The following is a 13,243-nucleotide window of genomic DNA, read 5'->3' as shown; positions in this document are numbered from 1 at the left end:
TCAAAATTAAAACAAAAAAGGCTTTAAATATTTCACTTTACATGTAATGAATATAGAATATATGAAAGTTTACCTTTTTGAATTAAATTATGAAAAAAAAGGAACTTTTTCATGGTATTCTAATTTTTTGAGATGCACTAGTAGTCTTGGTGGTCTGCCTGTAAAGAGAACATGTAATTAGCCAGTTTAATACAGAAATAAAAATACACTGCCGAAACAATTGCTACCCAACTGTGCTTTTCTCACGATTTGATCACATTTTTGGTTTGTTACATTCCACAGTGAAACATGTGGACATGCACATAATCAAGTCTGTTTCTGACCAGATACCAGCTGTCAAAATGTCTGAGGTACTCCTGATCATCACATCAATGCAAAGACATGATTACACACACTGCACAAACATCGTCGAACAAAGTTTTAAAATGTTTAAACCACCTTAAAAAAAAAAAAAAAAAGGCCTTAATAAAAAATTAACCAACAGAACTGACTAAATTAATCAGCAATTCTTTGTCTAAAATTTAGTTTAAATGGATTTAAATGCCATGAGCGACTTTTAGCTCAGGTGATGTGGAAGATGCATTTCTTTTTGTGGATGATTCATTTCCTAGTGTATAATTCTTGAAAATTTGGTAGTAAATGTTTTTCCATAAGTACATTAGGTAATAAAGACAGGCATGCAGGACGCCTTTCAGTAGAACTGGAGCATAATATTTAAAGGAATTGTTCTCATTTTTCACTTTTGGGGCAACAGGGCTTGAATTTTATCTGTAGCTATGATGCATGCAAAAGAGAAACCTATTTCAGTTCAACTATGCTTACTATATGAAGAAGCAAATATTAACATTTTGCCACGTAAAGGGTTTTCCAAGGCCAATTCACAGCAGCGATAAAGTATTAAAGTATATGCATAATTGTGGCAGAATATGCATAATTCTCATTTCTCATCTTTATTAAGTCGGTAAAAGTCATTCAACATCACACTGACTATTAAACAAAAACTACTAGAGCGGCAGCTACAATTATCGACAGTCCATAATTAGACACCTTTTCAGATTTACCAATTTTTTTTTTAACAAAAAGGTCAGTTTCAGTTCTAACAGTTATTATTGGTTAATCGACCAACCAGAAGACACCCCCCGCCCTTTGAGCTTGTCATCTGATGACAGCTTGTTACCAGAGATGAAATTTTTTTAGCGCCATCAGCAATTTAAGGAAAACCCAGACATCAATCGCAGGTAAGCATGGTGGAAAGATCATGGACATGTTTTTACTTATCAAATTCACTGATATTTCATGATCTCCTTGTCGAAACCTACATTGTTTCTCTTTCATTTGACAGTCGCCATTTTATATCTAAACGCACGTTTGAGAAGTCACGTGAGGTGTCGATAATGGTGATCACTTTTACCAGTGTCCACCATTATCGACACCCTGTGGAAATAAGTGACATTTGCAACTGTTATGTATTGATCTTTGTGTAACGTTGTTGACGTACTTAAAAAAAAATACGTGCGCTGCGATTTATAATTTTTCAGATTCATAACAGAATGGAATGTTTATAGAGTATTTGGAATCAGATTGCAATAAACAGAATTAGACCAGAATTCAATTCCCAGCAGATTAAAACTAGTGGTGCACAATATATCGGCCGCAGATATAATATCGGCCGATATGGTCTTTTTTTTTTTTTTACACATCGGTATCGTTCCGATGTCAAAATAGGGCCGATGTGAACAGGCCGATAACCATTCCCGTGTGTTTGACGTGTATGTAGGCTTAGGGCACTTAGGCCCTGTCCACACGGCAACGGATTCAGGTGACTCCGATACAATTGCTTATCGTTTAGGCCTGGCGTCCACACGGCACCGGCGTTTTGGGTGCCCAAAACGCAATCTTTTTGAGAACGGGTTCCAGAGTGGAAAGATCTGGCAACATTGCCGTTGTGAAGTCGTCTGGATGAGTAGAACGGATTTGTTTACGATGACGTCACAACCACATGACTGTCAGTGCTTCACGCCGGGTAGAAATGTAACGAACTCGATGCGAGTTGTCAACAAATCCTATAACTTGGTTCATGAAACGCGCTTACAAAATATTTTCACTGTGAATATTTATTGTGTAATGGTGCAAAGTGAGAGAGAGACTCTGCCCTTAGGGCAGAGTCAATCCCGCCAGCAAAAATAGGGAAAAAAAGGAGCGATCTCACCTCTTCAGATGTTGGTTTATAGTAAGTCCTACAATACATTCCTCAAAAAGGGCGCAGAAGAGCAAATTAATCCATCAACGTGTAGCATTCAATTTATTCCGGACCATTAAAGACGCCGCCTTCCGCGTAGAATCATACGTCATCCTCGCCGCCATATTGGACAGGTCAAAGCGGAGAATAAAGATTCATGTGCTGCGTTTAACTGTACCAACAGGTTTACCGTCCAAACGAGATCACATGGGATTACCTTTCACAGGTGAGAAACAACAAATTAATCCATCAACGTGTAGCATTCAATTTATTCCGGACCATTAAAGACGCCGCCTTCCGCGTAGAATCATACGTCATCCTCGCCGCCATATTGGATAGGTCAAAGCGGAGAATAAAGATTAGCTGCGTTTAACTGTACCGTCCAAACGGGATCACATGGGATTACCTTTCACAGGTGAGACTGGAAAAATACTTTTCATTGTATTTGGTCATTATAATGTAATTTTACGAACAGATTTTCCTGACTTTGTGGCTAATATGAAGTCTCGCGCATAATAGTTAATGCCCATGCGTCCTTACTTCTTCTATTGTTCTGGTGTCTCCGAAGGGACCGTCTTACAGCGCCCCTAGAGGTGTGGCATGTGTATTGCATCGTTTTCAGCAAGCGTTGCGTTGCCATATGGACCAGATATTTTACTGATCGTTGCCCATTTGGACGCGATATATTTTTAAATAACATCTCGTTGCCGTTGTCGTGTGGATGTAGCCTTAGATGCGAGTGTGGGGGCGGGGATGTTTGTTTTTGAACGAGCGCATTTACACGTCACATACTCAAGGCACCAAAAACAGTCAAAAAGTCAGTTTGACTTTGACGAGGGAGCAACGATGTCGTCTGTCTGGGCATTCTTCAAAGTGTCTGAAGAGGATCCTCGCTATGCTGTATGCAATGAGTGTGAGGGCCGGGTGATGCGAGGGGGAGTTCATGTCAAATTGTTTAATACAACCAATTTGATAACCCACTTAAAAAACAAGCATCCCGAAGCCTACAAAGAATAGAGATCTTGCAGTCACGTGACCGGAAAGTTAACAGCCGCCATCTTGTCGGCAAACAACACAGCTGAATACTGCTGCACTCGTGTACAGAATGGATCAATTTCAACCGACGGATTACACGGCTCATTTTTCTAATGAACAGATAACTAGATATATGTCTAAAATAAACGATCTACAGATTAGTGACCCTTATGGCTTACCGGACGTAGTTTTCACGACCGTGTCAGTGGATATGGAACTGCCGGAGGTAGAATACCTGGACGTGTATAATTACCTCATCAACTTTCCCTCGCTGTTTAGTGATGAAGCACTGCGTGCTTATAAATCTTTGGACAGTTATCTTTACAGAAATTCAGGATTTGTCAGCCCCCCTAAGATGTGGCATCTTGTAAAGAAGAAAATAACAATCCTCATTGGACAGGTAAGTCACTTAAGTATTGAGCACTAGAACTGATGCTAGATATATCAGTAGTATCTAGCATAGCACTGACCAGCCGATTATGGTTGAATCATACATGGCATATATATTTATTTATAAATCCTTATAAGGATTTATCCTTATATTTATAAGGATTTACTACTAAGACAGTGGTAAATTCTTATAAAGTTCTTTACTGTTTTTTTTCGTACCACACCACTAAAGACCCAATCCACCCCGCCCCAACCCTTTTCTCAGGCTCCCACTTCCCGGAATTTTTTATTAGAGCAAGTCATAAACTTATGCTGCAAATAACCACATGGATATACTGAAATAAATACATGACGAACCTGAGATGAAATGGTCACTGCACAGGCGCCAGTGATCGTTCCTTCCAGTCGGTACCCATGCCTTGTTCTTGTTGTTTGGATCAGCCCGGCCGATAGCAGCAATCCATTCTGCGCGCCTGTCAGGGTCCCGTGGCAGCCTATGAAACTAACTTCCCATTTTCTGACCTCTCCTGTTGTGGCATTTATATGCCATGCAACTCTCCGGCATTGTGGCACGGTAATATTTGAAGATTTCGGCGAAAAATAATGAAAGTCAGTGTCGGAAAGACGGCGGAAATATGCCGTTTAACCGACAAGATGGCATTTGTCTACAATCTGGAGCGGATGTGACGTCACATGCAAGTGCTCCATATGAGAAACTAGCTAATGCTAACAAGCAGCGGAAGAAAGCTGCTGCTAACGCTACAGCAGCTGCACCAGTCAGCCCCATAGATCAAGCGCTGGAAAAGACCAAGAAACTCCACAAGAACTACCCAAAACAACAGGCATTGACCATGGCAATAACAAAGATGATCGCTGTTGATGACCAACCATTTTCAGTAGTGGAAGACGAAGGATTCAGTAACATGCTTGAGGTCGCTGAGCCCCGCTATGACAAGCCAAGTCGTCGTTACTTTGCGGATGTCGCCCTGCCTGCCTTACATGATATCGTAGCCACCCATGTCCACAAGTTACTCGACAGCAATGTCAATGACATCAGTTTTACAACGGATATCTGGAGTTCCGACCTCAATCAAACAAGCATGTTGAGTCTCACGGCTCAGTGGATCAATGAAAACTTTGAGATGAAGAGAGCCTTGTTACATGCCCAAGAATTCCCCGGCTCGCATACAGGTAGGTATGTTATTACCTTGTTTCAACGTTATAATTGTGTACGACTGCTTACGTTAGCTGCTAGCAAGCAGAGGATGCTAATCTGCTTACCAGTTACTACTAGAGTAGCTCAGCTAGACACTACCCAAACGATACAAACAACCCTTGTGTTTAATTAAACGGGGTTTTTTTAATCTTTTATTCCAGGTACCGCCATAGCCGGTGCGTTTGACGGCATGCTTACTGAATGGAGAATCCAGAAAGAAAATGTGCATGTCGTGCTTCGAGACAATGCACGCAACATGGTGAAGGCGATGGAGGAGTGTGGTGTTAAAAGCCTAGGCTGTATGGCTCATCTGGGGCAGTTAGCAGTACACGATGCGGTACTAAGCCAGCGAAGCATCGTTGACTCTTTGACTATAGCGAGAAAAATAATTGGACATTTCAAAAGCTCCCCCCTTGCTACCTCTCGGCTGAGAGACATCCAGAGAGAGATGGGAATGAAGACCAAGAGGCCACAACAGGACATTCCGACGCGCTGGAATAGCACATTCCTGATGATGACATCTCTCCTGGAACAGAAGCGCGCACTGGTCATGTATGATTCTGACCACGGACTGCCTGTATCTCTTGACACAAACCAGTGGAGTCTCATTGAGAAAATGACCACACTCCTGGCACCGTTTGAAGAATTGACGAGAGAGATTAGCTCGCATACAGCTACAGCTGCTGACGTGATCCCGTCTGTTGTGGCACTCAAGCGTTTTCTGAACAAGACAGCTGAAACCAACAGTGGGGTGAAAACAACCAAGTCTGCACTGCTTGAAGCCGTGAACAAGAGATTTGAAACCACTTTTTCCGAGCAAATCTACTACTTGGCAACAATCCTGGACCCCAGGTATAAAGATCGCTACTTTGACGCAGATCTCAAGCAAGCTGCGAAAAACAAGCTAGAGAAAGAAGTGGACAAGATGACAGCATCAGCGACGACCAGCGCCGGTGCCACAGATGGGCCTACACCAGAGGCAGAAGACGCTGAGCTAGAAGGTGAACCACAAAAAAAAAGAGGATGTGTACGCCAAGTGAAGGGCATTCGTTCCTGGACATGTTCAATGAAATTCTGGAGGAAAAGGAGCAGGATGAACAGGCAACAGGTCCAACGAGTTTGCAGGTAGGCTAGGTTACTATACTATTTGAATCAGAATCTTTTAATAGTCTTTTATTCAAATGAAGTATTTCATATTTCTTTGTGCGATCAGATCATTTATTGATGGTCAAATCTAATGAAGAATTGCAGTCCATAGTTATTATTGAACTTTTAGGATTGCTGGTGCATGCCACGGCTAACATGGGTGCATCTCATTGGGCTCTTTGCACATAAAATTGTAAAGCAGTATAAACATTTCTGGTTACAGACCGCAGTAGTCATGGCTGTGTCTCAAATCGCGCACTGCAATGTAGTGCACAGTGTGCACTGAGAACTTGCTGTGCATTTTCCACGTTCAGTGTTGTCCCAAATGGATCACTGCTTTATAACACTTGGCGGAGGTGACGGACGTAACCACCGTTTAAATCGCCAACTCAAACAAACATTTAGATTGATGACCGTAGTTTCGCTGTGGTTGTCAGTGTGAACGTACTATGCACTGAAACATAGTGTTTGAAATGTTCAAGTGCGCGATTTGAGACACGGAGTCACATTGAAATGTTAGCAGCTAACGTAATGTTAAATGAACGATTAGATGGCTACCGTTAAAGTTAGCGGTTTTGTTTGACCATCACTGACAGACTTGTCAGCTAACTTTCGAATGCAAGTTTGTGTGAGTTTTCATTTATGGTGATTATTATGCAGCCAGTGTAACTGGAAGTAAGTGAACCGTATTGAAAATTGTTATGTGCAGTCTGTCTAGTCTAAAATTCAGTGATAGGTCTGTAATGGGTCTACTGGGCTGGCCAGTGATTGGGTAGGTGAATGAACAGTTATTTTATTTCATTTGGTGTCATGAATACAAATGTTGAATAATAATTTCCTGATGATTTGCCAGAGATGTATATTCATACACTTGTCTAGATTTCTTTTAGGTGCATGGTTACCTGAGTGAGCCCACCATCCCCCGAAACGTGAGCCCGCTGCAGTACTGGCAAAGCAACATGAGCCGCTTCCCTGCCCTTGCCCCAGTGGCACGCAAGTACCTGTCTGCTCCATGTACTAGCGTGGATAGTGAACGTCTCTTCTCTGCCGCTTCAAATGTTATCAGTGAAAAGAGAAATAGGATCGGTACAGAGAGAGCAGAAATGCTCCTGTTTGTTAAGCACAACATTCGTCTGCTTTCAAAGCTGGGAAAGGCCAAGGTTTAGGCTTAACTCTAAAGTACATGGCAGTTTTAAAAAGTACTTCTGTACTTACAGTTCACAAGACTGCAAAAACCAGTGTCTGTTCAGTCCTGTTTGTTCTGGCTCCATTTTCACATTTTACCTTTTTTATTCTTTTGGCTATGGCCATTTAAGGCCTACTACTGTACTTTAGTTATGAACTGATGTACAATGTATCAGTAATTTCTGAAAATAAATAAAATTTTAAAAATGTGTTTTGGAAAATAACTCTGCTCTTTGTTTGACTATCAAAAATGTGTTTTCTGTACAGAGATATCGACATCGGTAAATATCGGTATCGGCCATAACAGCAGTGTTACTATCGGTTATCGGCCACAATTTTCACATCGGTGCATCACTAATTAAAACATTACATGCTTGAAACATTCAGATTTTTCTATTCCATTCAGAATTTTTTTTTGCAGTTTGTTGTAAATATCTACCACATATTATAATCTGAGTAGACATTTTATATTTTGGCTCGAGGAATGACATGCGACTTTTGACCTGGATTTTCATGTGGTCACAATACCAATAAATGTCAACAGGCAATTGACAAACTACAAAACTAGAAATTAATACAAACAGCAATAAATGATTAACAATGCTCGAAAACCCCCATGTCCGATCGTTTCGGACTAATAAAGTCTGTGCAAGGACGAGTAAAACTTTAACTTTTGTCGTCTGATCGGACGATTGCCATTAGTGCTAAGCAACACAGGCGCCAAGAGAGCAGAGAACCAGTCTAAAGTAGCTCGTCTCGTTTCACGGGAAACACGTTAAAAAGTTTTATTCGTCAACATGACAATATATACAAGTAGAAAAATATTTTGAGGAAATCATTCAAATTTCCTTGTTTTTGGTTATAATTTGTCCAAGTATGCATGTATTTGAGTGTACTGGAAAAGCTCAGCTCAGAGGGGTCCACGTAATGACGTAATTATACCAATTGGCTAAGGGCGACGAGGGTCAAGGACATCATGTGCCAGCAGTGCGGTTGAAGCAGGCAGGTGTCAAACTTGGAACTTTTATATCACGATTGGAGTTAATAATAAACGATATCACTGAATAATGTTCCTTACCTCTAACCAGTATGTATGTATGTATGTATGTATGTATTACGATTTTCTAATTGTTTTGATAGTTACAAAATATATGAAATGATAAATATTTAGAAAATAAAAATTATATCAACATACCGCCATTGTGGCACGGGAGCCTGTAATTGGTGGACAGCCGACAAAGGGTGTCTCCCATTGGTTGTAAATCGTGTCATAAAAATCGTAAACACATACGGGACCCGCTGATTGGCTGTTCACATACTGAAGCCAAGCAGAGATCTCCAGCGTCCGCTGCTGTTGTCCGAAGAAAACCACAGCTAAAAAAAGCAGCTCTACTACTGGATTACTTGGACAATCTTTGTCAGAAAGAAGCACAGGATAGATATAGACGGAAATCAGAGTTTATTAGCGGTTATGATCCGTACAAAATTCCTCAAAATGACTGGAGTGACGGTGCAGATTTGTGGCCTAGCGTTAGCTACATGTTGGAATATACATTCTTTTTCCCGAAAAATCTCAACATGGAAGAACAGTTTTAAAAAACTACAGAAGCAAGAAAACCTGCTTTGTGTAAAGACTCCCCCCCCGACACCAGCTTTTGGAAAAAGAATGTTGCAAGAGCCAAAGCATTTACTCTCAAAGAGCTTTGACTTGAACTGTGGGCTAGATCTTATTCCCACTCGTCCATGTCTCAGCAACCCCAAGGACATTTAGTTACACAGCTATCTGCACTTTGTCATTTATACAGTGATGCTTATTACTGTTAAAACAATATCTGGTGTTATTATTTGTAAAATAAAATATATCGATCTAGACTTTCAAACAATATTGTAAGATTTTATTTTAATTTTATCTAATGGTGGATGGTACAATAATTACAAACACTAACAGAATCAGCACATTCCAGTTGTAGCTATAGTTATAATATATAATAATAATAATAATAATAATAATTATTATTATTATTATTATTATTATTTCAATAAACAGTTAATGTTCAGTTCCCTCTTCATTTATTCTTGATTCAAAGGCACAGCTGAGTCACACGGGTTGATCAGTGTGTAACGGACAGTAAGAATTTGATCCAAAATAGTTTTTCCTGCCTTAGTCTATTTATTTCCATTACACATGCGTGCAGCTGTTGTAAAGTTCAGTGTGTGTAGAACTCTCTTGAACTGTAGGTTCATTTCTACACTCTGGTTCCACAGTGACACTTTGCACAGGACCGTGTTCCTTTGATAACAGAAACAAAGCTCCAGCATTATTATTATACCCTTTCAAAACTCTACAGCTTAATATACCCTAAATTATTAATTCCTCTACTACTAGAACTTTTCTTTCTGAATGTGTCTGCATATATTGGTGTTACGGTTTTGTGGATTTATGATAATTATGCTGCTTCACTTACATTTAAAAAAAAAAAAATCAATTGCATTCTGTCCTCTCCAAAATAAAATAAAGCTCTGGGCAAGTGGAATTGTTTTTCAGGTGAGTATGTTTCGGGTGCTGCTTGCCCAGTGGGCAAGTAAGACTGGGAGATTTTTTTTCAAGGACTGATTAACAAAATGTTAATTTTTCGCATTTTCGCATTTTAAGCATTTTAGTAGAAACTGGGCAGAAAGTGGACAGCCCCAGAACTACCATGACAAATTAAATCACTTAAGTACTGAAGAGCCTTAACTTTAAACGTCTCTAAAGAACTACTTTCTTAGTAGTTCTCGGCAGATGGTTCCAAAGTCTAACGGTTCTAGGGAAAAAGAATAAAAACACACAACCTTATGTTGTTTGAATTTAAAATTATGACTTGAACAGGTACTGACTCCAGTATTATCATGAGGACATAAGTAACTATTTCCATGGATATAAACAAGTCCATGACACATCTTGTATATTAAAATTAATCTAGACAAATTCCTACACACAAATGTGAATATAAGGGTCCGTCTCAGAAACTGGTCTCTCATTTGGGACATTATGGTCAAAAAATAAATTTTCTAATTTTACTTTTTTTTTTTTTGCATTTACCCAACACTTAATGTTTCTTTTGAATAATAAGAATGTTTCATGTTTAATAAGAATAAAGATAGTATCTTGCTTTATCTGGCCTCCACTGTGGAAAGTTTTTTTGATTACAATTCAAATGCTTTTGTAAAATTGATTTACATATAAAATATCATCATGAAGAATTAAAGCCTCTCCTTCACAGATGAGTGAAAATATTGAATAAATTTCCTCTTTTTGAGTGCTTGGGTTAAAAATTCCAAGTTATGATGACTGAATTGATTACTCAGTTAAATATGAATAATATGATACATTTTGGGTATTTGATATGGCGAAATAGGACACAATGGAAAAATCAAGAACACACCGGAAAGATGAGAATAACGGCGGTGGTAAAAGAACAGCAATTGTACCAGCTGAAGGTCGCGCGGGTCTCTGCTGCGGCGTGCGAGCAACGGGACATCACTACCGCACCAGACGGAGCGCGAGGCGGGGGCGGGGCAAAATGACTGGCCGTAGATTCTATCAAAAGTTCGATCTAAATTGACCATGGTTGCAAAATATTGGCCAAAAATACACAAACACTACGAAATATGAAAGTAAGATGAAAAAGAAACAAACAAACATTCTATTGCCTTATACTGCAAGACTAAAACAAAATAAAACTGTCAAAACTCACCTTTTCAATGATAACGTCCGAACAGATCACTTGCATAACAGAAAGACCGCACGATCAACTTCTAACTGCTGGAGTGGAAAATTCCATTCTACACATGCAAATTGTTAATGTGTGTCCTTCCCCGCACACAAATAACACGCTACGGTAAAAAATAGACCACAACTCATTTTATAGCTCAGAAATTCATACAAGACCAGCTACCATCGTAACATTCTGTAAGAAACATATTCTACACCTAACTTTCAACTTTCGTTTTAAAAAACAAAATTGTAGATTTATAACTAAATTTTTATATGGCGTAGTGATTTTAAGTTACCACTGTTGGTGAGGTAGTGACCTTGACCCTGAGGCTTTCCGTTTAGATCAAAACACACGATCGTATTGGTTTTGGGTTTGTGGAAAATGGAGTTACAACGGTGATCAAATATTTTGCATGATGTTTTATTACGGTTATGATTATTCTGTGAGCACACCAATCCTTGGGTGTATAAAGTTACAACTTAAAATACAATTAGTGATAACTGTAGACTTTTCAGTGGACTACAACCTTTTTAAGGGAATGTGATGTAGTCAACCATTTATCATGTCCCAGATCATTTTTCCACAAACTTGCAGAATTTTTGCCAAATTCTGCAGAGTATTCACATCAAAGATTTAGTTTTATCTGTATTATTTCTTTCATCATTCAAAACCGTATAGTTTGTTGACTGAGTATATTTAGTGGGGTTCCCCCACAGTACGCAGTTTCTGAGACAGACCCATAATCAAATGAAAAACTTACATACCAGTTACTAAATAGTTCATGATGAGGCGGTTCATATCTGCTCTCTGGATGTGCACATTATTCAGTTTCTCCATCCACTCCTCCTTGGTGACATCTTCAGGCTTTTCCGCATAACTCATCATGGATCCGTGGAGTGGTTTCTCCGAAAAAACTGCATTTAAGTCGAAAGACAATGCACTAAGATAAAACAGCCATCTTGAAAAAGAAACGCTTCTGCTTTAAACTATAGGACACCCTTTAAAGGACCTGAGACAGCTTGGCTTTCCTGCCAGGGACATGCAACAGTTGGTCAGCAGTGAATGAACGAATGAAAGCGCAGCTGCAGCAGCGTTTCGTATTTTCGCGGTGTTTTCAGCCTCGTATCGTTGTGCAGTTAAACGCAGGTTAACGACACTTCACTTCAGGACAATCAGTTTTACATTAAAAACTAAACCGGTATCGCCCAGAAGCGTTTAAATGCTTTTTAACATGCATTTGCGACAAAGCTACCCGTTTGATATTATTCTCAGTAGTGACCAAAATAATGGCGGCCTCAAGAGGAATCAAAACAATCGAGCCTGAAACTTAAAACGACTGTCACTGAAACGACACAAAAAAGCCCAAAAGGCTTGAAGCAAAATGCACATGCAGATGAATAATCCTGATAACAGTCCGCTTCTGTTGTCTAAATATATAAAAGACATTCATTTATGATAAAATACTTACAAAATAAGTATTGGCGACGGTAGTGGGCCTGAGACTGAAATCACGCGATACAATAAGGCGTTCAGAACGAGATTTCAGAGGAGCTTTGTGATTGGCCAGAACAGTGACGTCATGGTTGCTGTGGCAAAGCTGTTCAGGTTGCCAAATCCGTTGTTTGTGAACTACTTTATTCTCACTCACACTGAATAATAACGTTCTAACCAGTCATAGAGTATATAATCTCATCTCATTATCTCTAGCCGCTTTATCCTGTTCTACAGGGTCGCAGGCAAGCTGGAGCCTATCCCAGCCGACTATGGGCGAAAGGCAGGGTACACCCTGGACAAGTCGCCAGGTCATCACAGGGCTGACACATCACAGACAACCATTCACACTCACGGTCAATTTAGAGTCACCAGTTAACCTAACCTGCATGTCTTTGGCGGAAACCGGAGCACCCGGAGGAAACCCACGCGGACAACATGCAAACTCCGCACAGAAAGGCCCTCGCTGGCCATGGGGCTCAAACCCGGACCTTCTTGCTGTGAGGCGACAGCGCTAACCACTACGCCACCATGCTGCCATAATATAATATATACATTGACACAAGTGTTTTACTTTCATACAAAATACATCGCGGATCTGAGTGACATATTTAAATAATATTTGCTGGTGTTGAGTGGTATATCAGATATATTCCATTCAGCTAGCATGATATTGAACAAGTTGAAAATGAGTTAAGTATCATGTTAACTAAGTGGAATATATCTGATATACCATGAAAAAATGCCATTATTATTATTATACACTCTCTTTTCCTGTTTTTT

At 39.8% G+C, this 13,243-nt stretch overlaps 1 protein-coding gene across 1 annotated transcript in view; it reads right to left on the bottom strand.

Moving 5' to 3' along the window:
• The window catches only part of gid8a (GID complex subunit 8 homolog a (S. cerevisiae)), a 35,665-nt gene extending 23,151 nt beyond the window's left edge, over nt 1-12,514 (bottom strand). Inside the window, exons 1-2 of the mRNA XM_060931950.1 lie at nt 12,438-12,514; nt 11,734-11,883 (exon numbers count right to left, since the gene is read on the bottom strand). Of these exons, the coding sequence (XP_060787933.1) occupies nt 11,734-11,854 (121 nt within the window). The 5' untranslated portion in view covers nt 11,855-11,883; nt 12,438-12,514. The remainder of the gene's footprint in view (nt 1-11,733; nt 11,884-12,437) is intronic.
• Between the last annotated feature and the right edge of the window lie 729 nt (nt 12,515-13,243).

The sequence above is a fragment of the Neoarius graeffei genome, chromosome 10, assembly GCF_027579695.1.
Source record: "Neoarius graeffei isolate fNeoGra1 chromosome 10, fNeoGra1.pri, whole genome shotgun sequence".
Taxonomy (NCBI): Eukaryota; Metazoa; Chordata; class Actinopteri; order Siluriformes; family Ariidae; genus Neoarius; species Neoarius graeffei.
Note: the sequence above shows the minus strand (reverse complement) of the source record. Positions and strands in the feature narration are given on the sequence as shown.